Source organism: Typopeltis vanoorti, chromosome 19 (genome assembly GCF_054136105.1).
Source record: "Typopeltis vanoorti isolate ZY-2024b chromosome 19, IOZ_Tvanoo_1.0, whole genome shotgun sequence".
Lineage (NCBI taxonomy): Eukaryota > Metazoa > Arthropoda > Arachnida > Uropygi > Thelyphonidae > Typopeltis > Typopeltis vanoorti.
Genome location: NC_143567.1, coordinates 46,678,455 through 46,704,303, shown reverse-complemented (window position 1 = coordinate 46,704,303; position 25,849 = coordinate 46,678,455). Strand labels below are relative to the sequence as shown.

The 25,849-nt window shown below is 34.1% G+C and overlaps 1 protein-coding gene across 1 annotated transcript in view; it reads left to right on the top strand.

Annotated features, from left to right (window-relative positions):
- Positions 1-25,849, top strand: part of TyrRS (Tyrosyl-tRNA synthetase) — a 100,815-nt gene that overhangs the window by 14,015 nt on the left and 60,951 nt on the right. The window contains exons 2-4 of the mRNA XM_090409641.1: positions 7,515-7,607; positions 14,175-14,321; positions 17,767-17,942. Of these exons, the coding sequence (XP_090265767.1) occupies positions 7,536-7,607; positions 14,175-14,321; positions 17,767-17,942 (395 nt within the window). The 5' untranslated portion in view covers positions 7,515-7,535. The remainder of the gene's footprint in view (positions 1-7,514; positions 7,608-14,174; positions 14,322-17,766; positions 17,943-25,849) is intronic.

Sequence of the window (25,849 nt, the reverse complement as noted above, 5' to 3'; positions counted from 1 at the left end):
AAAGGCTACCAGAGTTGGGCCTTGAGTTCTTGATGTTGGCTGTCCTGCCTGTTTGGCCATAGTAGGATAGTTTGAAACTGTAAGGGACCTTGTAAGTCTAGGGAATGTTGCTGGTCTTTGGTGGAGCAGATAAGGGATGCCAATTTTTTGTGGTCTGCAAATGGTTGTAAGTTTGTATTTCCTTAGGATTTTTGTTAATTTTTTGGATGTGCCCTAGATATATGGAAAAGTGAGATGTGGCAATATGAAGTTTGTGGTTGGGTTACAGAATTTTGATATTTTTTGGGAATTGTGGCCTTGGCTAAGGAATGATAAGATATGGACAAGTTCGGTAGTTAGGACACTGCTATCAGTGACTGATTAAGTTTATAATTCCATATTGCTGGGAGAGGGGATGGTGAGACTGCTGGTCCATTGTGTTCCATAGACCTACCACCATCTTGGTTATTCATCTCTGGATCCTCTCCACCCCCTCTTCATCCCTAAGAAACTCAGGTGATCAGATCTGTACACAGTAGTCAAGATGTCCTTGTCTCTACTTGTCAGGGTGTTCTTCAGTAACCAACTAATCCAATGAGTATTGTTTTAGCCACTTTTGCAATGTGCCATCTGGATTTTAAATCACCCCCAGATCCTTGGCTTTATCAATTTCCTGGAGTACAGTTCCATCAATATGGTATTCAGCTGGTAATCTTTTCACCCCAAAATGAATAACTTTACACTTAGCAACATTAAACTGACACATGTTTCTCCTTTGTCCATGCTACTAGTCTATTTAAATTATCCTATAAAATTTAAAATCTTTATTGACTATTGCTTTATCCAGTTTTGCATCATTGGCAGACAGCTGAATATTACCCTTCAAATTATTTCCTATATCATTAATGTACAAATGAAATAGTAGTAGCTCAAAAACATAGCCTTACAGCATGCCATTAGTCACAGGCTGTCTACTGGACTCTACTGCTGAATAAAGATGAAGAGATACTGTCTGTATCTCTTCATCATCTAACCACAAACTTCATATTCATTCCCATTTTTTGAATTTATTATAATTCCATACAGTATTCTATTGAAAGCCTTTGCAAAGTCAGCTGTATCTCAGTGTATCCATTGCTCTTATCCAACTCAGCTCTCACTGTATTATAAAAAGTTATTGAGGCAATGACCTACTCCTCTCTCTCTCTCTCTCTCTCTCTCACACACAGTGTCCCTTTCTTACCTATACATTCCTGGATTTTTTCCCTTAACCAACTTCTTCAATACCATGACCACTACACATAAAATGCTGATCTTGATAATTTTCTACCTCAGTCTTGGAGCCTCCTTTATGCAATGGAACTATTCCTTCATCTCCCTCTTTCCCCCCCCCCCTTGGTATCAACCCAGTTACTAATTGCTAAAACTTTTTTTTTTTTTTTTTCAATTATAAAGAGTGCTATAAATTCACTTGGGGAGCAAGAAACCCCAAAAAGTATAATAGCCTATATAACAATTAATAGAACAACTAAGATGATACTAGGTTGCAGAGTATTCCAAGGAGCAGAAATAGAAGCAGATCATTATCTATTTCAAGGAAAATTGAATAACCCCCAAGATGGTTTAAAATTAACTAGATAAATGAAAAATCCCCGTGATTGTTTTAAAGTTCATCTTCTGGATGACAAAAATATTAATTACTTCCATTTTCAAAGAATAAATGAAAAACTAAAACAGGACAGTGATTAAGTGCAGCAGTAGTAGTGTCTTGGAACAAAAAAAATGGAAAGGGGAATAAAAAAAAACTGGGTTGAGAATATTGAAGATACCGTCATGGAATCCATGCACTAGCACATTGACGATTGCACTGGAATATAGTGTCTCCCAACTAGAAAATGAACGAGCCTGAATTAAAATCTGCTTTATCCGTACCATTTCCACTGGGTTTGAGCACTTTTACTAGGTAATCATCATTGATTGCATGTTGTTAGTGATTTTTACAACAGTGTAATGGGACCAACAATTTCTCTCATGTACTATTCTCAGATGAGGCAGTGTTTACTTAAGATGGTATTTTCAGTTATCAAAATTCACATGCTGTTATTTCAGTGAGGATTAATAGGACCATATGTTTTGCCAAACAAGCTTACAGGACCTTCGTACTGTGACTTCTTGCAAACCTAGTAGAAAACATCTTCCATGAGGATATTCTTGATGATGTCCCTTTTGCCACAGAGGAGAAATGTGGTTTGTGCATGACAGCTCCACTATTGTGATGCCAAAGGTATCTTGATCAAAGGTTTCCTGAAAGATAGACTGGTTGGTTGGACTAATTAATGTCCTCTTCAGTCACTTGACCTAAATACTGTGGATTTTTCTTTGTTTGTGGGATCATTTGAAATCATTGCCATGCTCTAGGCAGTGAAAAATGTTGAACTGTTGAAGGAATATGTTGATCATGCACTGCCATCAGACTCTAGTCAGAAACTTTGGAGTGCATGAGGCTGTCAGTGTAATACATCTCAATAGCTGTGCTGCTGGTAACAGAAGGCATTTTGAACCTGCTATGAAATAAGTTTTATACTACAGTTCTTTTATATTTGTACTGCAACTACAAAGGGCTATATCTCAAATGCATATTTCTGACCCATGAGGTATAGAATATGCTTTAAAGTTTGATTGGGTGTGGAATTACTCTGTGTATGTGTGTTATATGTAGTCTAATGATTTCAGTGTTTAATTATAGAAAAGGCAACTTTTTTTTTTCATAGTTACACAGTGATCAGCATTCATTATTAAAAAAAATTATGGAAACAACTACCATGTTATAGTAAAATTTCACTTTAATATAAACCAAAATAATTGACCAACATTTCAGTTTTCATATCAAGATCATCATCTGGAGTGTACACACACACACACACGTGTGTGTGTGTGTGTGTGTGTTTCTTGTGACTACATGAAAGTAGTCACAAGAAACAAATCACACTTTAGCATACATGTATGCTAAAGTCACACTAATTTGGTCAACTGTTAACACTACTGGCCTAACCTCTGGTGAAAAAAAAATCGTGACTATAATAAAGATAGTTCTGTTATTTGGTTACAAATCGTTAAAAGATATTAAGCTAGAGAGCAGTGAGCTCTCACATATATAAAGCTAGACATGACTATAATGAAGCTAGTCCTGTTATTTGGTTACAAATTATTAAAAGATATTAAGCTAGAGAGCAATCAGCTCTCACATAATTACTCACAGATAAATTAGAACAAAAACAATATAGATAGTGGCCAATAAGGACAGAAATTATTGCTTTGGGTTGCTGGAGAACTTGAAAGAATTTGTTTAGGCTGAATTGTGTGCAGTCCAAATTCTTGGGATTTTTTGCCACTATTATTGTTTAGATTAGGAGGTTGATCAAAATTTCAAGGCTTTTTTTTTTTGAATTTGCATTCATACCAGATTTTTGTATGGTGTAAGGAACAGGTATTTTTCAATCAATTTGGTGTAGGGTGTTAAGAGTGTGATCTGAGAGGTCTGCTTCACCAGAATTAGTAAATTTAATGTGTCATTTGTATTCTTTTTTTTTACAGATTGAAATTGTTCATCCAGTTTCACCAATATAAGGTAAGTTACAGATGCAATGGATTTGGTATACTCCAGGATAGGCCAAAGGGGGGGGGAGGATCCTTGGAGGAGTTGAATGTTTGTTTTAATTTTATAGGTAATGGTGTAGAATTCTATTTATTTTATCTTGATAATCCTTTGACATATGGGATTGCTATGGTTTTACTGTAATCAGTATTATTTGCATTTTTTTGTGAACAATGAATTTTATCGATGGTATTTTTGCTATAGCTATTGTTTATAAATGTATTGCTAATAATTTGTAATTCTTTAAGCGCTTGTTCATTAGAGCAAATTGTTATAACTCTGTTTTTGAAGGTGTTAATGATTAAGTTTTTGTGAAGGGTGGTGGTAAGAGTTGGCATGTATATATTGGGTGGTACATGTAGGCTTGTGGTAGATGGTGAAGGATATACTGCCTGAGAGAAGATATATGACCTGTATATCCAGGACAGGAAATGAGTTTTGATTTTCAATTTCATTTGTAAATTGTATGTTCTCATGTTGTTTGTTTAGGTGTCTGAAGAAGGCGTTTAAAGTTTGGCAGCTGTGTGGCCAGATAACAAAAACATCATCAATGTATCTAAGCCGAAGTGTAGGTTTTAAAGTAAAGAAATCTAAAACACACTGCTCAAAATCTTCCATATAAAAAGTTAGCAATTGGTGGGGGGTGTGAGTGTATGGCTGTACCTTCTTTTTGTAGGTAAAAATTACACACAAAGTAACTGGAACATAGTACATGGGTAAAGAGAGCTATAATATCAGGCAGAAATTTCTTCTGTAAGAGAAGAATTGTTTTTCACTGATTGGAACATTTGTGAAAAGGGATGAAATGTCAAAATTGACTAATAAATCACCTTTACCAAGTTATGTTTTTAATTTTTTTTATTATTTTTTTAATTTTGTTTGAAGTATTCTGTGTAAGTGACAGACTTGGGTAATTTAACAGTTTTCTCCTTATTCTTGGCTCCCACTGAAGAGACCTCAATAAAGGCCGAAACTAGTCTGGGTAGTGGCCCTTCCCTTAATGCATAACATTATACATTTCCTCGAGGAGATGTGTTTTGCATTATGGAAGATACTGAGATAGGAGTGATGTTAGCTTGCTCCACCTTTGCAACGAGTTGCCCGGTGTTGTACCACCTTACCGCAGTCCTGAAGATACTTTCAGGCACAAACTTTGTTTGCTCACAGTTGGATGAAGGATTAAACTAAATTTATTATAGTCTAACCAAGTGAAAAATAAACTTTCTACATTTCTACTTTTTTTTTCTTTTTTTTTTTTGCAGCATCACATTTTTGTGGAAATATTAATTTTTATTTTTCATTCAGTTATTAAACTAGTTCCTGCTATTGCAAAGATCTTTTACGTTCTTTATAAAGGCCAAGGCATTCATCTAAAAAGTTGGCTATATCCACCTGTATAAAATTCATTAATATTCAAGTTGTGATTATGCTTATTTTTAACCTTGAAGAGTGCATAGAGTAGGTTTCTCTTCTTTTTCTGACAGCCTTGAAATAATACTTCTGGTTTGTTCCAATGTTATATAAATATCTGAGGATCCCTAACAGTGTGCTTTATGAATTTTGAAAAGAAATCCTTTTGGAATACTAATTGGGAGGATTCTAATCTGAAAGCTTTAGCGTGATGTTTGGTCTACTTAATTATACCATTAATTTTGTTATTATTACAGTGTAAATTCATGATAGGGTGAGAAGAAATGACTTACTTGTATTATAAGCAGGATATGTATATTTTTCTTAATTTCAGAATTGAGATGTAGAAAATTTTATTTGAGATGAATTTGGTGTACATATTTGGTTTATATCTTGGGTATATGATTGCTTTTTATAATTTAAGACTTATGTTACTGGTTGAACCTTAAAACAGTCATATACCCAAGAGTATTGTATTAATTAAGTATTAATAATCATGATTTTGTTTTAAATTTCTACATTTATTTTTTTTTCATATTGCACAGATATTTTGCCTTAGGTTTGGTACTTTACACTTGTCATTTATGTTTTATGAAGGTCATATTTTTCCATTTAGGAGGTAAGTTGATATTAATTTAATGCTTTAGAAGAATGAAATCTAAGAGCAAAAATTGATCAATTTGGAAGAAAGCCGAAATATTGTACTTGACAAACATATCTGGTACACTCCCAATGATATTAACTGGAAACTGATCATTGTAATAGAACATAGAATGCAAAAGAGGCAAAAATAGGTTTGGACAGTTATAGCTAATAGCTTTGCAAGGGAGACCAGAAAACACAACTGACATTTAGATAAGAATTTTTGCTTCTTGCTGTTATCCTCTTCAGTAACTTTTATGTAAAATAATTATTTTAGATAAATCAATGAATTCAGGATTGTTTTCTAACCAAGTAGCAAACAGTTTTTGCCTTTGAAACTTCAAGTTTTGAAAGTAAATGAAAAACTATAGGAATATGCCTTTGGCACTGACTACTTAAAAGATAACACTGTGCCAGCATTCCATACAGTCATCTTTTATTCATGCTTCTAATCAAGCTGTCACAGGCTTGACAGCTATTTTGAATTATTGTCCCAGACCACAAAGAAACCTTTGAGAGACAAAAATCCTATTCCAAATACCATGGAATCTCATATGTGAAATATGGAAAATACAACTGTAAAATATTCCCCGGCATGAAAATAATTTTGCCCTCAATTTCAGCATAGCTGCCAAAAAGCAATAACTTAAAGTATCTTTGGTCAGCAAAACATTGATCATTGACATTGTCAGTGGATTGCAGGAGGATATTCAGTTGTTTGCAGATGATGGGAAGCTGGGAAGGGTTATTACTAATAGTGCAGATGCGGCAGCCCTGCAAGAGGATTTGAATAAACTAGAACAGATGGGCAAATGAATGGGGTGTCGGTTTAATGCAGCAAAATGTCAAGTCTTGAAGTTTGGAGTACATCTGTGGGAGGCTGCATACTCGATTGGAGGAGCTGTACTGGAGGAAGTAGCGGAGACAAGAGATCTGGTGGTGAAGGATTGCTGCAGTACAGAGAAGGATGCTCACCTGCAGAGATAAGAGTTATTGTTCCATTATATAAGGCCCTGATCAGACCACACTTAGACTATTGTTTTCAAATTTGGTCCCCAGGATTTGAATGGGATAAATTAATTGTGGAAAGGGTACAGAGGCAGATAACTAAGATGGTTTCAGGACTGTATAATGTTAGTTATGAGGATCAGCTGAGGAAATGTGGGCTGCAGAGTTTGGTAAAAATCAGTCCTCACCTCTTGTGAGTAAGAGGGTGAGGATTGGTTTCTTTGCATGGAGAGTGGTTGAACCATGAAATGCATTGCCTGATAGAGTGGTGAGAGCAAGAACAGTCAATGAGTGGTATGACAGACTTAGTGCCAATACCAAGGCAATTTTCATGTCAAAAAGTGGTATTTCCATCAGGCTCATGGTCATTTTTTTTAAAACTTGAGTTGCAAACACATTTTTGCTAACTTGGCTTTAAAACAGTGTTGGATTATGTATTATCCTTTCTTTTAATAGTTTTTTTGCTGAGCATTTTTAAAAGGTTTTCTGCTATTTTTTTTTCTTTGCAAACTTTATTTTATAAAAAATTAATTATTCATTGAAAATCACTAAATTTTCCTTTCACTTGCAAGCAATATCTCAAGTAAAAAAGAAGAAAATGTGGACAGTTTGGAACATTTTGTATGATACTTCATAAAAAAAAATCTTAGCTAACAAACATCTTCAGAATTTATAATTTTTCTTTATTGAAAATTACCATTAAAGAAAATTATTGTTTTCCTTACTAATATGCTTAAGTGTTATTTCAGTATTGTCTATTTAGCAATAACTAATATAAGAAATGTGGCAAATTTTGATTTTTTTTCTCCCTCTCCTTTAGTTATTGTGAAATTTAATTACCATGACTGGACATGTGAATGATGATGCATTATCTTGGGAAGATAAATTTAATTTAATTAAATGGAATTTACAGGTAATTATCATGGTTTTAAATGTATAGCTAGAATGCTTAAAGACACATTTACAGTTATAAAACTTCATTAACAGCTTTAGTCCTCTAATTTAGTGTGAATGTATATCTCTGAAAGTTATACTTTAAGTTAGCTTTAAATTTTATATTAAGTTAGGTATTAAACTCATTATACTTTGTGATTCAAATAACTGGTTTTTATAAAAGTTTAATGACCTTTTCAATTTTGATCTTTCCTAAATGTGCAAATTGATTATCTCAAGGTCTTTCTCTAGTAACTCTAAACCTGTAAACTTATCCCATTTATCAGTTGATAATGCTTGTTTTTTTGCAATATATAACCTTGATCTTGACCTTAAAATATACTTTGATATTCTACTTTTCTATTTAGCTATCATCTTTAATTTTGCTCTAAGTATTGTATATTACAAAAATACATGGTTTTCATGTACAAATCAGAATGCAATTATTTTTGTACTTTTTTCAAGCAGAATGATGGTTTGTATAGTAATATACATAATAACACAGTCTTAAAATAAATATACTCATTTCTCACAACGAAATGAGTCTGACTCCATGGAGGTCAGGAATATAATAAATAACACATAATGCAGATGGTATCAAAAAATATGCTGAACTTCTTTGTAAATATTTCATTTTTCATTTCAGTATTTCATTTTTTTATTGTATTTATTTACTATAAAATCAGTTAGATCTGGAAAATTATCCATAAATATGATATACTAACTTAAGAGTTTGAAGAATAAAGTATTATGTTTTGAACTCTCCCCCCCCTTCCACACACACACCATGAAAGGTAAACTCAAAGTACAATAATGGGCTAAGAATTTTTTTTTGTTTTCTTAATAATTTTCTACACACACACATCATTATGGATAAGTATAATGCTATGCATAATGAAGGTTTATTTTCTTGATCCTGAGAATTAATAATATTTTTGGTTTACAGATCAAGTGTTGATCAATTTTATTAACTTAACCAACTAGTTTTGCCAAACTTTAACTGTTGACATCATCAGAGCACTTACATATAGGTTGAAACAATCTCATAATTATGTGTAACTATAAAACTGACAAGAATAACTGTAAAAAACTGAGTAGAATGATTACAAATAAAATAGTATCGAACGTGCATGAAACACGTATTGCGTGTACAAGATTAGCTAACTGTTGCTGAGGAACTTTCTGTAGTTTGTATTAAAGTTCATTTCTTTTGTTTTTAAAGATTTGATTAGGGTTTTCCATATCTCTGGGAGTATTAGGCCTTGATTTCTGTTAAGGTTGACAGTAGAACAGGTGACTGTGGCTGCTTCTTTGAAAATTCTTGAATGGTAATCTTCCTCTAAGTAAGGGGAACAACTTCATGTCCCACCCGATGACATGGTTAGTTGACATGTTTTTTACAGTTATTCTTGTCAGTTTTATAGTTACACATAATTGTGAGATTGTTTCAACCTATATGTAAGTGCCCAGATGACGCCAACATTAAAGTTTGGCGAAAGTTGGTTAAGTTAATAAAATTGATCAACACTTGATCTGTAAGCCAAAAATATTATTACTTTAATGCTATGCATTGGGTAATGCATTATGCATTACTAAGGCAACTGATGTGAAGTTATTAGTTCTCTATATACAAGTAGCTCAGTCATGAAGTAACTTCCCATGTAACTTCTTACATTTGTATAAAGGATGAAACTAAGATTATAATTTCTTAGCATCTTTAATTTATAGTATAACCAAGTGAAAAAAATATGACTTCTGCATTACATCAACCTTGGTATCATTTCTGGGTCTGACTCCCACTGATGAGACCTCAATAAAGGTCAAACTGGACTGGGTAGTGGCCATAATGTATAGCATTATACTTTTCTGTAGGGATATGTGCTTTGCATTATGGGATACTAAGGGAATCGGCATATAGTTGATTTATACAAGTAGCTGCACATGTCAAACTTTGTTTGTTGACACTTGGATAAAGGATGAAACTAAGAATATAATTTTTTGGCATCTTTAATTTAATGTCTAGTACATGCTAAATCAGGGCTTAGAGGGTGGATAGGAATTTTGGATAGTAGGGAATGGAGACTTTCATGCTGGTGGGAATAATTTCTGTAACTTGCTCAGAGCAGGTGTTTGGATCAGAAGAATGAAAGAAGTTATCTGCCATGGCAAGGAACAGTGGAAATTCCAGAGGATGTTCCATTTGGCACCCTTGTAGGATTGAAGGGTAGAAGGTTTGTAGGAGGGAGTTTTATGGGAGAAGGAAACTCACACGAACTCTCTCTTGTGACCTAAGTATACCTGAAAGGAGAATTGGGTTAAGAAAAAGATCAAGGAGATTTGAAAAATATAGAACATTAAGTATTTGGATTGATAGAAGTATTTGCTAGAGCAATGACCGAATTGCATTCATTCATTGCTCTAGCAAATACTTCATCATTTCTTCAGTGTTGGTTGGTGGAAATGAAAATGGAAAGTCATTTGAAGTTCTGGATGTTGGTGGCTTGACCAGTTTGTTTTTCAGAATCAAAGCAGTTCAAAGGGTAGAGTGTTTTCAAGATGGGTCATGTGCCCACCTTGAAAGTAAGTTAACCATTCCCATACAGAGAAGGCAGAGATTTTCCTCTTGCAAATAAGCATAGTGCATGGAAAACACATACAATTAAGAGAAACATTGTCCTTATAGCTTTAATTGCTTCAGTTGTAATTTTTATCACACCAGTCTGGCTTGACCAAATTAAGAAAGATACAAAATCTGATAAACACTACATTGAATGAAATGAGGAGTTTTTTTTTTTTTTGATGATGTGTTGGATTAAAGTTAGTTGTATTTTGCTATATGATATAAAGTTCCTTTTAGTTAGTTGTATTTTGCTATATGATATAAAGTTCCTTTTATAAGATATTGAAATCTGAATGACATAGCCTTGCAGAAGTAAAATGTTGACTGATTCATTGAAGTGTTCTGGAATCATGACCATTATGTATCATAGTAATACATTTTATGTATTACAGTAGTAGATTTATTGAAGACTGCAGTTATTTGAACAAAAGATAATATGTGCCTGACTGGGATAAGGTTTTGATGATACGCATTTTTAGATGAGATCGATGGAATAACAATTTTTGTTATATCAACTTATTCAAGTTAATCATTAAGCAAAACTTAAAAGAACAGTTACTGTATTTTCTATTTGACTAATATATCAGGGAAGTTTATCCCTAGATTAGGAGTTGTAAAATTCAATTCGGTAAAATGTTTGATGGTAGAAAAGCAGTGAAAAGAAAAGATGGAAAGAGTGTATATAGAGTATTTGTACAAGAAAGTTAATTGAAGGAGAATTTGTTGAGGAACCCACGATAATGAAAAGTGAAATGATATCAGCCATGGAACATCTGCAAAAAAGGAAAAGCTCCTGGAGCTGATGGAATGTTACTGGAATTATTGAGAGCAGCTAGTAATAAAGTAGTGAATATATTGACTGAAATTTGTTAACAGGTTTGGAAGAAAATATACTGGCTTAGAATTTGGAAACAATCAGTATTCATCTCAATTCCAAAAATCAAATCCCTGAGATTGAGAATTATAGAATCATCACTTTAATTTCATATGCAAGTTGTGCTGCAAGTGATCCAACAAAGGCTGGAGCCATATGTAAATAGAGAAATGCCACAAGAACAGGCAGGCTTTAGGAGAGGTAGAAGAACTAGAAACCAGCATGGAGATGGATTATGGAAAGAACAAGAAAATTTCAAAGGGAAGTATTCATCTGCTTCATTGATTATAAGAAAGCTTTTGATTGCATGGATCACAACAGACTGTAGATGGTAATGAGATCAATGGGAATACATGAGATCTAATTCTCTTGATAAGAGAGCTGTATGACAACCAAAAAACTTCAGTTTTTTGGTTGTCTGTTTTTACAGTCTTTGGAGAAAGACAGTGTTCGATTAGAAAAAGAATTGTGGCAGGGTTGTATACTGTCAGCCTGTCTCTTTAATATTTATAGTGAATATATTACGAGAATGGATAACTAAGACCAAGCTAGAATTAAGATTGGTGGCAGAAAAATAAATAATTCAAGATATGTAGATGATACAACCCTCATAGCAGAAACTAAGGAAGGTTTGGAGCAGTTCATTTTATTGGTTAAGAGTAGAAAGTAACAAAGCCAGGCTTAATTTAAACATTAGCAAAACAAAAGTGATGGCTTTTGGCAATTTAAATGAATTTATAATACCAGGAGAGAAAGTTATGATTTACTTGCATCTGGTATCAGAAATGATGGTAAATGTGAAGATGAAATTAAAAGAGGGGTAATCATGGAAAAAAAAAAGCTATGTTAAACCTGATAAAAATTATCAAAGATAATTTTCATCAGGTTTAACATAGGTGTGAGTAAAGGCCACGAAAGTTAGAATTGTCAAAGCAGTGATATTTCCAGAGTATGGATGTGAAAGCTGGATTATTAAGAAGAAAGAAAGCAAATTGATTCATCTGAATTATGGACTTGGAGGAGACTATTAAGAATGATCAATAAGGTTTTAGAGTATAAAGACAGAATGTGTCTTGGAGGCAATGATTGTTAAACAGAAGTTGAATTTACTTTGGACATATTAATGAATGAGAATGAGATCTTTAGAAAGTAAATTGGCTGTTTAGTTTTATTTCATCATTAACATTACCTCTACTGGACACATTCTGTGGAAAGATTTGAAGAAATGTTTTGTCGCTCAACATTTTCAGAGCTTTGTGTCTGTGAGTGAGGTCTGCTAAGCAAATTGTCATCCTTCAGTCTGTCTGTTTGCCTTCCTCTAACTGGATAACCAGTTTTCTTTCTAGTCATTCAGTGTGTGTGTGTGATGGTGAAGGCCCTCCCTCCCCTCTTCAAGCATTTACTACTAGTGCAAATGCTCTGTTCCATCACTCACCTTTTTTCAATCACAATTAATTCTTTCCTCAGCTTTGCTAATGATAATACACTTCATTCATCCTTATTCAATTCACTGTGCAGCACTCAACATCCCAAGCATCTGCAACCAGTGCCTTAAACATTGATCTCTGTATTGTTCTTCAATGGGTAACCTCTTTTTTCTCATAAAGGGAGCTTATGTCACCCTCCCTTTTTTTTCTTTAGTAACAACTGCCCCAACAGAAACTCTCAGGTCAGATAGATCAGATCTTTATTTCTTTCTATCTTCCTTCATGAACACTGTTCCAGTTCAGGTTTCATTCTAGATCTGCTGTTATCTGGTCTCTCCACTTTTCTGTGGTCTTTCTCTTGGTCTCCCTTCAAATGTCATTTCATACATTCATCTTGGTATTCTTTCTAAATTAATTCTCATTAGATATCCAAACCATTTTAGACAAGAGTTCATAAGCATTTCTTTAACATTTTTTTTTTTAGTCCTAAACTATTCCTAATGTCCACATTTCTTTTTCTGTCTTTCCTTGTTTTTGCCAACATTGTCCTTAAAAGTTTCATTGCTGTTGCTTGCATTCTATTCATCTCTCTCTTATGTCTCTGCTGCATATGTTAAAAATTGGAAAAGGTAACTGTTTTTAATCAAAAACTTTCACTTCAGTGAGGTCCCACTGAAGTGAAAGTCCTGGTTTAAACTTTCATCACTAGAAAGTAAAGTATACTTCCTAGATATTTGAAGTTTTTACAACTCATCAAATCTTGCCCATTGAGTCTAACACCATTAACATACATTTCCACTATGATTTAAAACCATGCTCTCTCACTCTTCCTGTTATTAATATGTACCCCTCTCTATAGTAATGCATAAATCAGCAGACAGGCTTAGACTCTTTCCTCAGCCTGATATTTATCTCCAATCTCTCTTGGCATAAACACATTAGTAAATTCTAGTCTCTAAAAGCAGCCTTCTTTTCTGGTTAAGATGCCACTTTTCACCTATCAAGCTACTAATTCTACAAATCCCAATTCTGTCCTTTCTTAGAATACTGTTCACATGTTTAGGGTGGTGCACCTAAAAATTTTACATTCTGTCTACAGCTGAGCAGTGTGGCTCATAAATGATCCCTCTCACAGATGTACTGTTTCATCTATGTCTTTTCCACAGAAATACTTGCATGGTCACTGCTCCACTGAACTGGTAATTCCATCATTTCTTTTCTGTTTGGCCTATTAAAACAAGAGCAGCATCCTTTTTCAGTACAACTGCAGACACAGTAAATTCGCTTCTCTTATTTCATCTTCCTGTATCCTGTAAACAATCTTCCTCATGAAATGTTATCTACAACATCCACCTCTTCAAGAAAAATGTCAATGAATTGCTAATCCTCATCTGTACCCCATGTATGTGGTACAGATGGTCTACTTGTCATGCACAAGACCAATATTAAAAAAAAAAGTGATGATGATATTACCTTATGTCTATGCAATGCTTATTGTGAACTTACTACCAACATGTTTCTAGAAATATGAATTAGATATTAAAAAAGTGTAGCATGCAGACAAAAATTTAAATTGCATGTGTAGGAAACTATGAATCTGAAATTCTCTACTCCTTTATATTTCAGGAAATAATTGGAGAGGAAAAATTAATTGAAATATTAAAAGAAAGAGATGTAAAAATATATTGGGGCACTGCTACTACAGGCAAACCTCATGTTGCATATTTTGTTCCTATGTCAAAGATAGCAGATTTTTTAAAAGCTGGATGTGAGGTATGATGTATATTTATTGTTTTTTTAATTGATATGTTTGCATTTAGCAATAATGATAGTATATTTAAAAAAAATTGTTAATATATTTAGAAGCAGAGTGAAGACATAGAGTACATAAAATTGATGCATGAATTTCCATAATGCAATGATAAAGATGTACAATTACAAAGTAGAAAGTTGTAAATCTCTTCTTTATCAATCAGATTGAACAACTACCTTATTTAATACTTCTAACGTTTTTTTTTTTCCTGCTTGTAACATCTGGTCATCTAATGTGCACTAATTTTCAGTTCTTATTATTTTCTCTTTTAACTACTCTTTCCATTGAAATTGTTCAGAGACTACTTGACTGAAAATTTTGTAGTCATTGAATTTATACTAAGTAGTTTCTGTTATTAAGGTTACTTTGTTTCTTTACTTAAAATTTATTTAAGATGGCCTTTATAAAGCTGCATCTGGACTGCCATGCACATGTCACCTGGATTCTGTAGGGATTAAGTAGTGGAGAGGATTCAGAGGCAAGTGGTGAATATTGTGGCAGGTGTGTGGAGAACAGATTGAATGTTAGCAGGCTTCAAACTAGCTGATAGGCGAAGGGAGAGGGGGACATGATAGAAGGCATATGTTATTAGAGGGGGTCATGTAGGATTGACACTGAAGATTTTTCAGTACATAGCAGGAAAGGAAAGAATAAGGGTGACCTCTGAAAATTGTATATGCGTGATTAGCAAGGGTGTTAGGACAAGATTTTTTGCTTGGAGGATTATGAATATATGAAATGGATTGCCAGAGGTGGTTGTGCATGCTTTGTCAGTGAATGAGTTCAAGGAGATGCATGAGGTATATTGTGTGAAGGATAAGTTAGTGTGTGAATAATGGGTGTCCTTCAATGAGTCTTTTGGCTCCATGGAGATACATGTATTTAATAATACACTGGGAGAAGTTCAGCTATATATATTTTTGTTAAACTGCCATTGAAATATAAGTTTGTTGCTTTTCTCTCATTCTTGTATCTTAACATCTTTGAGGTATTTAATATTATCCGAGAAAAAGAATTTGTAGTAATGTTTTCTGCTTTTGAAAGAAAGCATTCTACCAGTAACCCAAATGGTGATGCATGTGAAGCATAAACGACTTAAATTAACTTTGATCATGATCTGTGGTGGTGGTTTATTTTTAAAAAAGTTTTATGTGTTGTGTTCTGTTCCAATTTCCATATCCTGATATTTGAAAAACTTCATTATTTCAGCCAATCACAAACATCCCACCGTGGGTTTGGACGTTTGTGATTGTCTGTAAAAATACTAGTGGTAGTGGTGCTTGGTGGAGATAGAGAGTTGTAGAGTAGATGCCCTCCCTCGACGAGTCTTTGGACTCCCTGGAGACGTCAGGTAATAATAATAATTTACAGATTTTTCACATTGTCATTCCCACTTTTATATAAATATCTTTTACACTTAATAGGTGTGTGTTTTTTTATGTATATTTGCATGCCTGTCTGGTGTGCTATTTCCCCATTTTATTTCATTCCAAAGTCAATCATCTCCAAGATAATGAAGAAAAATAATTCACAAGTCTAAGGACTACTTGAAGAATTTTTCATTTTTTGTTTGTCACTTTGGCAAATAGATTGAATGAATAGTTTGTTTTCTGTTATATTTTTTGTGAATTCATTGTAGGAAACAAAATCATTAGCATATTTAACTTTGGCACATTAAGACATGGTTTTGCATAAAGCTGTAGCAATTTCTCATCACTTTCTCTTCCTCATAAAAATGTCAATGCAGATTTTGTTCCTTTTTATCTAAGGTATTTCTAAGAGAATAGCAAGAATTATGATCCAAAGGTTTGGGAGTCTCCTTTGTTCTGTGCACAAATTATCTTCCATACTGTGTTCCCCAGAAATCATGTTGGAACTGGTTATCTTATACAGGAGTTTACAAGTGTTGTTTTTGTGGATTCTCTTACTTTGATCAGATAGGTTGGTCTTTGCATGGCAGAATATCAAAATTACATCACATACTTAAACAAGTCCAGTCTTGCTTATCACACTATCTCACTAGACATAGTTCAATAGAATCAAACTGATTGTTCACAAAAACATTTTCTTAAGCTGAGAAACTTCTCCAATTCAAAAAAATTTAAATTGGACTGATTGTCTTGGGCTTTTCCTAGTTTTAGGAAGTGATTCTGTAAAACACTTATCGTCACTGTTAGTTTTTTGTGCTAACATCCATTTGATGTTAGCACAAAACCATCTGATGACAACTTAGATGTAGATCACTACCTGCAATGTTGCATGATTCACATTGTGTGTCCATTTATAGGCAAATTTAAACATCTTATTCCACTTTGTTCATTTTAACTCAGAGAGGATGGACTCAATACCAAGATGAAATTCCTGCTTTAAATAAAATACATTGTTTTATCCATTTCAATTATTCATCATGAATTATTGTTTTCATCCATTTTCCCAAGTGTAAAGAGACAAACAAAAAAGTTTTCTTGAGAAAAATCTTCCAGACTAGGCTACTCTAAGTGTGACCAGACAATGTTTGGTCACATTTAGAAACCAAGAAATGAAAACAAGAATAATTTCTCTTCCAGTAGAAAAAAAATTGCTAAAACTATTCATCACATGTTCAGCAACTTGACATTATTGCATTTTCACATTTTCTTTTCCTCTTTATAAATGGGAACTACAAGAGATCCACTCCATTTTATATCTTCATATTTGAGGATTTTGATGACATTGTGAATATGTCCAATCTGAAATGTGAAATTGTAGCTGGATATCATTTAATCCTGCTGCATTTTCACATTTCAGATTGGACATCTTTTTCAACATCCCAAGTAATTAGATACATTAGCAATTGCATTTTTCTTGGATATTTTCTGTTTTATATAAACAATTATAAGAAATGTTAAACATAATTTTATTGTGATGAAGTGGATATAGTATGAAGAAGAGTGATTTCCAATGTTATTTTAGTCCTTGGTTCAAGATTACTTTTTTTTTCCATCTAGGTTCAGTCATGTCTCTTTGTGATTATCATTTCCTACTTGTTAATGTTAATGTTTCCATTTCTCCAGTGAAGTTATTTTGAATCAATAATTCAGAAAAATTATATAGTGAGGAACTTTTCCTCTTTATACTCAGTAAATTTTGTGACACTGCACATAGCCTGCTCAAAGACACTTCTAAAAGTGCTTGAACTAATCTAGATGGGAGATGAACTTTATTGCCTAGTGTGAGCATCCAGAGGCTTGCAGTGCCTCTGGTGCTCACACTAGGCAATAAAAAAAAGGAAAAAAGTTCCTCATATAGTCATTTTGTGTGAAATCATCAGTAAGTAAGATTTAGTTACAATGTATTTTTCTTTCTGTGTCATGTAATGAAATTATTTAGATAATTTATTGCAATATTTTGCCATGTTATTTTTAGGTTACAATTCTTTTTGCTGATCTTCATGCCTATCTGGATAACATGAAGGCTCCATGGAATCTTCTTGAACTGAGGGCACAGTACTATGAACATGTAATTAAAGCTATGCTGCAGTCAATTGGTGTTCCTTTAGAGAAATTAAAATTTGTTAAAGGATCAGAATACCAACTTACTAAGTATGGCTACTGCTTACCTTTTTTTATTGACCATTATAATGTTATACAAGTCTAAACAATTATAGAACTATTGCTGCCCTAATTATACACCCACAGTGTGAATTGTAGGTTTATAGTTATGTAGTTGATGTTTAAACTTCTAAATATAAAATATGTAAAAAAAAACTATAAAATAATTGTGAACAATAGATATTCACAATTCAAAATAGATATTCAAAGAGAGAGAATTCTTTTTGTGTTCAAAGATAAGGAGGAAGTTTCCACAAGGAAAAAAGTGAACGTTAAAATTATCTTTGTATTTCAAGGGAATAGAAAAGGAATTGATATTACAGAGAAGATATGAAAGAAGAAATATGTTCTTTCTTAAGAAATGTTGCACACAAATTAACAATTAACTTTTTGCTTTCAAAGAAAAACAGGTATGAGCTAATTAGATTTCTATGGCTTCTGTTAGAGCAGAAGAAACTGTGCTTTATAAGTTTGAGGTTTGTATATTCTCATCAAATCCTGTGATCTTGAAGAGTAGACAAATCTTGTGTGTTTGTTCTTATATTAAGCTTGTGGGCTCTTTTCTCTTTAAGGAATAAGTTTTTATTTATAATGAATTTGTGTATAGTGCTTGCAAAACAAACATTTTACACATACTGTTAAAACAGTATCATAAATTTACATTAATATTAATTGTTTGTAAATAAAGATATTCTTTTGAATTTTCTTTCTCTCTCACTCAGTCTCTTAAGTTAACTTATAATAATAATATCCTGGATCCAAATCTGAAGTTAATGAACCACTTAGGCATACTACTCTTGTATATAATGACAACCAGAATGAAGACATACAACCTCATTCATCTCAACTCATTGAACTTTCTAGCAATGCACTCTGATTTGTTGCCCTTCATATAGAAAATCTTGTAACTTTGCTCACTGCTGCTTTTGTCAGTACCTAGAATGGCCATTTGTTCTTATATTCTTCTTTTCCACTTTCCTAATAATCACAACTATACATTTAGTAAGTTTCTCTCAGTAAATTATGTCTATCATATCTTCTCATTCTGTTTGTTTAGCACATTCACATTATGTTCTTTCATGGTTACTTTCTTCAGTTACATTCAGAATTTTTAATCTTACTTAGTGACGAAATTTTGCACTGGCTAAATGTGGTTTGATCAAGGCCTTTCAGTGAAACATTAACTTACTCTAATTGTCAAGGTGTAAAGCTAAGTTAGCAGCAGATTTGTTCACTTGGAAACTAGTTTTTCTTCTACATAACAGACAAAACCAACTTGAAAACATGCACACTTGGTAAACATATGTTGATGCCTCATGATCGTAGCTGTCTTGTCATTCTAAATAAATCTGTCAAAGTCCTCATCATTAATCTGCTATGTCCTTTTGTCAAAATAACATATCTTCCCTCCATCCTGTTCTACCTGTACTTGTATTCCAAACTGAAAAACTCCTCTTACCAAATATTGAGCTGAAATCTTACTCATTCACTCACCCCATTCTAATCTTAAAGAAAGATAACAGCATCATTCCTTATAATTCTATCTAGTTAAGCATCATCTACAACTTGAACATCTTCCTTTAGACCAATTAAAAAAATCAACATAGAAGCTAAAGACTATTGACCAGAGAACAAAATCCTAAAATATTGTGATTTTTTTTTTTTTTTTTTTACTAGAGTAAGACAGACTAATATAGAAATAACTTTTAATCGCCTTGGATAGTATTATATTATTAATTTTAAATGTGTGCCTAAAAAAGACCGACATGATAAAAGCTTAAGTATTTATCATGTCCCCTCTTTTCTGTCTATCAACCAAACTTTGCAACACACACACACTCAAACCCGTCTTCATATGGAGCATTCCACAGACCTGTCACCAGCTTGGTCGCTCATCTCTAAATCCCCCTCTACCACCTCTTGATTTTCAAGAAACTCAGGTGACCAAATCTGCTCACAGTATTCAAGATGTGGCTAAATCATAGCTTTATAAAGATGGATAATAATTTTCCTATATTTAGTTATCTTGTTTTTCAACATCCAAGTAATCCTTCGAGCAATTTTTACGATATGCTCTCTGAACTTTAACTCTGTCCACCATTATCCTAAGTCCCTAGCCTTATCAATTTCCTAAATCTAGTGCTATCAGCAATACAGTGCACGGTATGCAACCTTTTCAACCCAAAGTGCCTTACATTTTACAACATTAAATTGATAATCATTATCCTTTGCCCACAGTACTAATTTGTTTAAATAATCTTGCAGGATAACTACATCACCTTTAACAACCATTTCCCCTCTCCCAGTTTTGCATCATCAGCAAACAACTGACTATCCCCCTTTAAATATCCTTTGAATAAACAGCTGAATATCCTCCTTGTATTCATCCACCTCAATTTTGATATGTGTCTCTGTAACATCAGCAACTGCAAAACCTCTGTCTGGATGATATCCCTCTTCAAAATGATCGCTCAGCAACTCAATTTCTTTTGCTTCTGTCACCTTCATACCATTGGCATTTATTAATGCCACTACCATAGTCATTTTTCTTCTTTTGGATTACTTTGGCTTGCTTAGCTAAATTCGGCCTTTCTTGCCAAACTGGTCACTCTTCTCTGATCATGAGCATTCTGATCACTTTTTTCTTTATATCTCTACTAATCCACTTAATTCTCACTTGGTTTATCCTCCTGACCTTTGATATGCAGTCTGATACTGTTTCTCTCAAACAATCTGACCAATTCCCATGCACTACTGGCATTCTTTCCTGGTAGTTTCTCAAGCCATGGCTTGAGAAACTACCAGAAAAACTGTCTCCTAAGTCTGTTATAATTACCATCTTTATAGTTCAACATAAACCTTTTTTTTTAACAGAGAATTCCACCCATTTAGCAACTTCCAAGAACACAATCAGGGTCACTCTCCCTGATTGGAGTCAGTATCTACCTTGGTTATGGATATATTTTCTTTTCTGTTACCAGATTCATCACTCAAATCCCTGGCCCCTTCTATAACATGTTGTTTCAGGTAATTATTCCTTAGTGACTGTATAAATTCCACTTCCATCTTGCCATGCCCCCTTTCATCTCTCCAATCTGTGTCCCTCATAGTTGAATTCTTCCATAATAATTGTTTGGCCTGCACTTGTGCCAATACATGGCATCTACATCTTCCTGTAGTCTATAGCGGCAACCAACAATATATTTTGGTTGGCTCCTATCTCCTGGCTCCTACCAGAGAGCCTCAAATGAATCATCTCCCCCCCCCCCTCCCCAGAACTAAAATACTTTTTAATTTTGTTGAATGTAATTCCTCAGCTGTCATCAGCATTCTGTCCTGTAATTATATCATTTTCTGTCAGCCTATAATTTTTAGTCAAGTCGAGCTAACTAATTCTGAAAAACTTCTCTTCCTATTTCTGATACTTCTGGCATTCATGTACATGCATTTCAACATCTCCTTGTTGGACCCACAGTTATCCTTTTGTAATTGCATTCAGCATTGCCCATACACTCCACACTATATAATAATAAGAGGAAAAATATAAGCTCCACATTACATTCAAACCACATATCAAAATATTAACTCTTATCTTCTTATTCAAGACAAACTGTTCTCTGTCATATCCAGGAGTATATGAAACACCTTCTACCTGTGGATCAGGATATTTCTGATGTCAACCAAAGCCATACATACATTAGGGAAATATCAGAAAAAAAATAGAACATTACATAAATGCAATATTAAGGTAACTTTCAAACCTTCTGCAAAATTAAAAAGTATACTTAGCTCATCCAAAGATCTCCTTTGTTACCTTGCCCACTCAGGGATTAAAAAATCCAGTGCACCTACAACTTATTCTACATAGGGGAAGCAGGACTCACAATTCCAGTTAGAAAAGACGAACAAAAATGCCACATTAAATTCCTTCACTATGGTAAAACATGCCTGTCAGACCATGTACTCCAAACTTGCAGAATTAACTGAAAAGGAACCATTTCCCTGCACTGTACCGAAATGGTGCAGCGACTTGGTTGGGGAAAAAAAAAAATCTCGAGATGCTGATTCATCATCTTAATCTCAACAAGAATGATTGATTAGTAATTCCAATAATCTGGAAGACCCACCTACAAACTATATCATCCAGAACATCATGGCAGAAACCCCAGCACAAGAAAATCTTAAAATAACAGGACCTGTAGAGTAGCAATTTGATGTAGTTCCATGTAATTTTTATTTTATTGTTTTAGTTTTTTTATTTATTTTTTTACGTTTTTGTTTCATCCTCTGTATATATTATTATACTTAGTATATATAAAATTTTTATTTATTTTTTCTCATCAGAGATCAGGCTAGTGTAAATGGTTAACACATTTGCTGCCACGCTACTTCAGCATAGTCTGTTCCCATACACCGAGCAATTTCACTTCCTCAAGGTCAGTACGGTAATCTCGTTGCCGGCGGTTAGCGTCATACGAGTATACTCGTAGTTGGCTTGCGCAGAGCATATACCATCTATGAGAATACACAGTTTTGATACTAGCTCCACAAGCCAAGCATTTTCACTTCTTCAAGGTCAGTACAGTAATCTCGTTGCTGGCGGCAAGCGTCATATGAGTATACTCGTAGCTGGCTTGTGTAGCTAGTTAACCAACTACGAGTATACTCATAGTTGGCAGCGAACGTGTTAACAAGCATTTATACCATAGCATATTTATGTGTAGTGTCCTGTAGCTTGTTCATATATATGTTTTCCTGGTGATCTTGATATAAGGGTCAAAACGTTAAACATTATTTTCTTAATTATGATTAATTAAGAAATTAATTTAATTAAATTACAACTTCATGGTTTAATTTGTTCTTGGCATTCGTTTGTCAAGCAAACTCATAAAGAGTTGATTTATTTCCCAGAGACATGTAAAAAAACAGGTGACGTTCTCATTGATGCAGTTTGCAATAGTAATGTTATATATTTCATACAAAGAACAGTCATTCTGTCCACATGTTGGCTATAATAACATTTTGTTTCTATTGTTATTTCTCTTCACTTTGTGTTACCATCACTCTCTTTGTAGTATTACTTTGTTTTAGCATACTGTACACCATTAGTAAGGGGAATAAATTTTAAATGAGACCGAGACAATGAAGATACAACTACTCTTTGTCATGATGATGTGATAACTGCTTTTGTCATGTCAGTCATTGAGATGCTCTAGTCTGCCCGACCAAACAAATACATGTGCTATAATGTGAATGATGAACAGCCTATTTTTCTATCCACTGCAGGGTGAAGGCCTCTCCCATTGAGGGAGGTTTGGGTTTACTACTCCCATGGTGACACAGTCCATATTGGGAGAGTGTATCTATACTTCGGTGAATGAATGTATAGATAAACTCTCCCAATCACATACATCCAGGCCAGCACATGTGCTATAGTACTGAATTTTATAGCTACATATGTAGTTTGAATCCATGAATCCATATTTATGAATGTTTAGCATTTATTTCTTGTACTTATTATGGAGGGGTGCTTAAGGGTCAAAGCTGTATAACTGAGAGGAGACCTCCACATAGCCTTTAAAGGAATGCGGAGAACCGACCAGGGCTTCTGACCTAATGTCCAATCCTCACCATCTCGTGGTGCACCCTATTGGGTATCTACTTGGATACTAAACGAACGAGGATGGGCTGGCAATTTGGGATTTAACCGACCAGATTGTATTCTTATTGATTAAACCAAAATAAAAAATGATGGTACGACATGACAAAATTTCATGCCGGCTGGGGTGTCTCCCAGTTAAACAAGGCCCCCGATGTTTTCACCAGGGAACCAGGGCAAACAGTGAAAAGTCAGCTACTGGAACAAATCTGAAAACAAACCCCAATGCAACATCACCAGAGTTAAAAATCGGTACTATCAACATAAGAAGCCTGAATGGCAAAGAAATGGAGCTAGCTGAGGAATTAGATAAGTCCCAGATCGACATAAGAGGGGTGACTGAAACAAAAAAAGACAAAAACTGGTGAGATCTTTCTGAGCAGTAAATACAAAATGTTATATTCAGGCAATGACAATCAAGGAAAAGGAGTAGCCATAGATAGTATTCAACACAAAATACGAGGCTACCCTTCTTGAATGGCAGTCAGTCTCAAGTAGAGTGATGTGGATAAATATCAGAATGGGGAATTGGACAATGAGACTTATTTGTGCCTATTGTCACACATGAGGTTCTACTAAGGTAGAAGTGGAGGAATTTATTGATGCTTTAGAAAAAACAACTGACACAATGAAAAAGGAAAAGTTGATCCTTGTTGGGGATCTAAATAGCAGAGTAGGAAATGATTGTCAGACATACAAAAATATTTTGGGAAAATTTGGAGAAAAGAGCAAAGCTAATAATAATGGCAAATATCTGTTGGATTTCTGCTCAGTAGTTATTACTAACACCATGTTCCAAGATAAAAATGTGCACAAATTCACATGGAGAGAAGAGGCTAGGAATAAGAAAAGTCTCATTGTGACTATGTTATTGTTGATAGTGATGTTTTCTCCATGGTGCAGGACACCAGAGTGTACAGAGGATTTGAAATTGGAAATGATCACTATTTAGTCTTGAGCAGGATAAAATTGAATTTCATAGTGAAAAGAATAACATGTAAGAAAGTTTTAAAGCGAATAAAAGTTGAGCAGCTCTCAGATGTGAACTGTAGACTAAAATACACAAAGATTATTGAAGAAAAAATGAAAGAGTTTGAGAACAGGAATCAAACCTTGGAGATTCAGTGGCAAACTCTGAAGAAAACATTGATTGATTCTGCCAGAGAGGCATGTGGTGAGGTTGTCTGCAAGAATAAAAACAATCAGAACTCCCTGGTGGACACAGGAAGTTAAAGAGTCAGTGAAGGAAAAAAAGAAAGCATATCAAAAGTTCCTGGCAAATAAGTCACCTTTTGCTCTTAGAGAATACAGAGACAAATGTAAGAAAGCGAAACACTGTGTAAAACTAGCTAAACAAAAGTCATGGGAGGACTTTGGCAAGAATATAGAAAATAAATATCAAGAAGGTGGCAAAATATTCTGGAGGTTGTTGAAGAAGCTTAGGAATGGAGGAAAGAGTGCTGTAAAAGGAGTTAGAGATGATAAAGGTGACATGAAAACAGCGGAAAAAGATATCCTTGAAGTATGGAGTAATTACTTTGAAAAACTGCTAAATGAAACAAGCAGTGATGACAGCACAGTGGTAAAAAACACTGACCAAGCATGCAGGCAGGAATACATATCCATACTTGAGGTAGAAAAAGCCGTCAAAGGCTTGAAATGTGGAAAGGCAGCAGGAGTAGATGATATTTGACCAGAAATGCTGAAGTATGGTGGTATAAAAGTCTTACAGTGGCTGCACTGCATAGTTCAGAAAGCCTGGACAGAGGGACGAATTCCCAATGATTGAAGTAGAGCTCTCATAGTGCCCATATATAAAAAGGGAAATAAAGCTGAATGTGAGAATTACAGAGGTATTTCCCTACTGAGTGTTCCTGGCAAGATCTATGCAAGTATACTTGAGAAACGGTTGAGAAGAATTGTGGAAGAAAAGCTTGGAAGAACAAGCTGGATTCAGACCAAATAGAGGCTATCAGGATCAGATCTTCACTTTACGACAAATAGTTGAGAAAACATGGGAATATAACAAAGATCTGTATTTAAGTTTTGTCGATCTGGAAAAGGCATATGACAAGGTGCGAAGAGAAGAGCTATTCAATATGCTGCAGTTATATGGTGTCAATGGGGCATTATATCAAGCAATACTTAGTCTGTATTTGAGTTGTAAGTCAGCAGTTAGAATTGAAGGAAGTACAGGAAGATGGTTTAATGTTAAATCTGGTGTGAGACAAGGATGTAC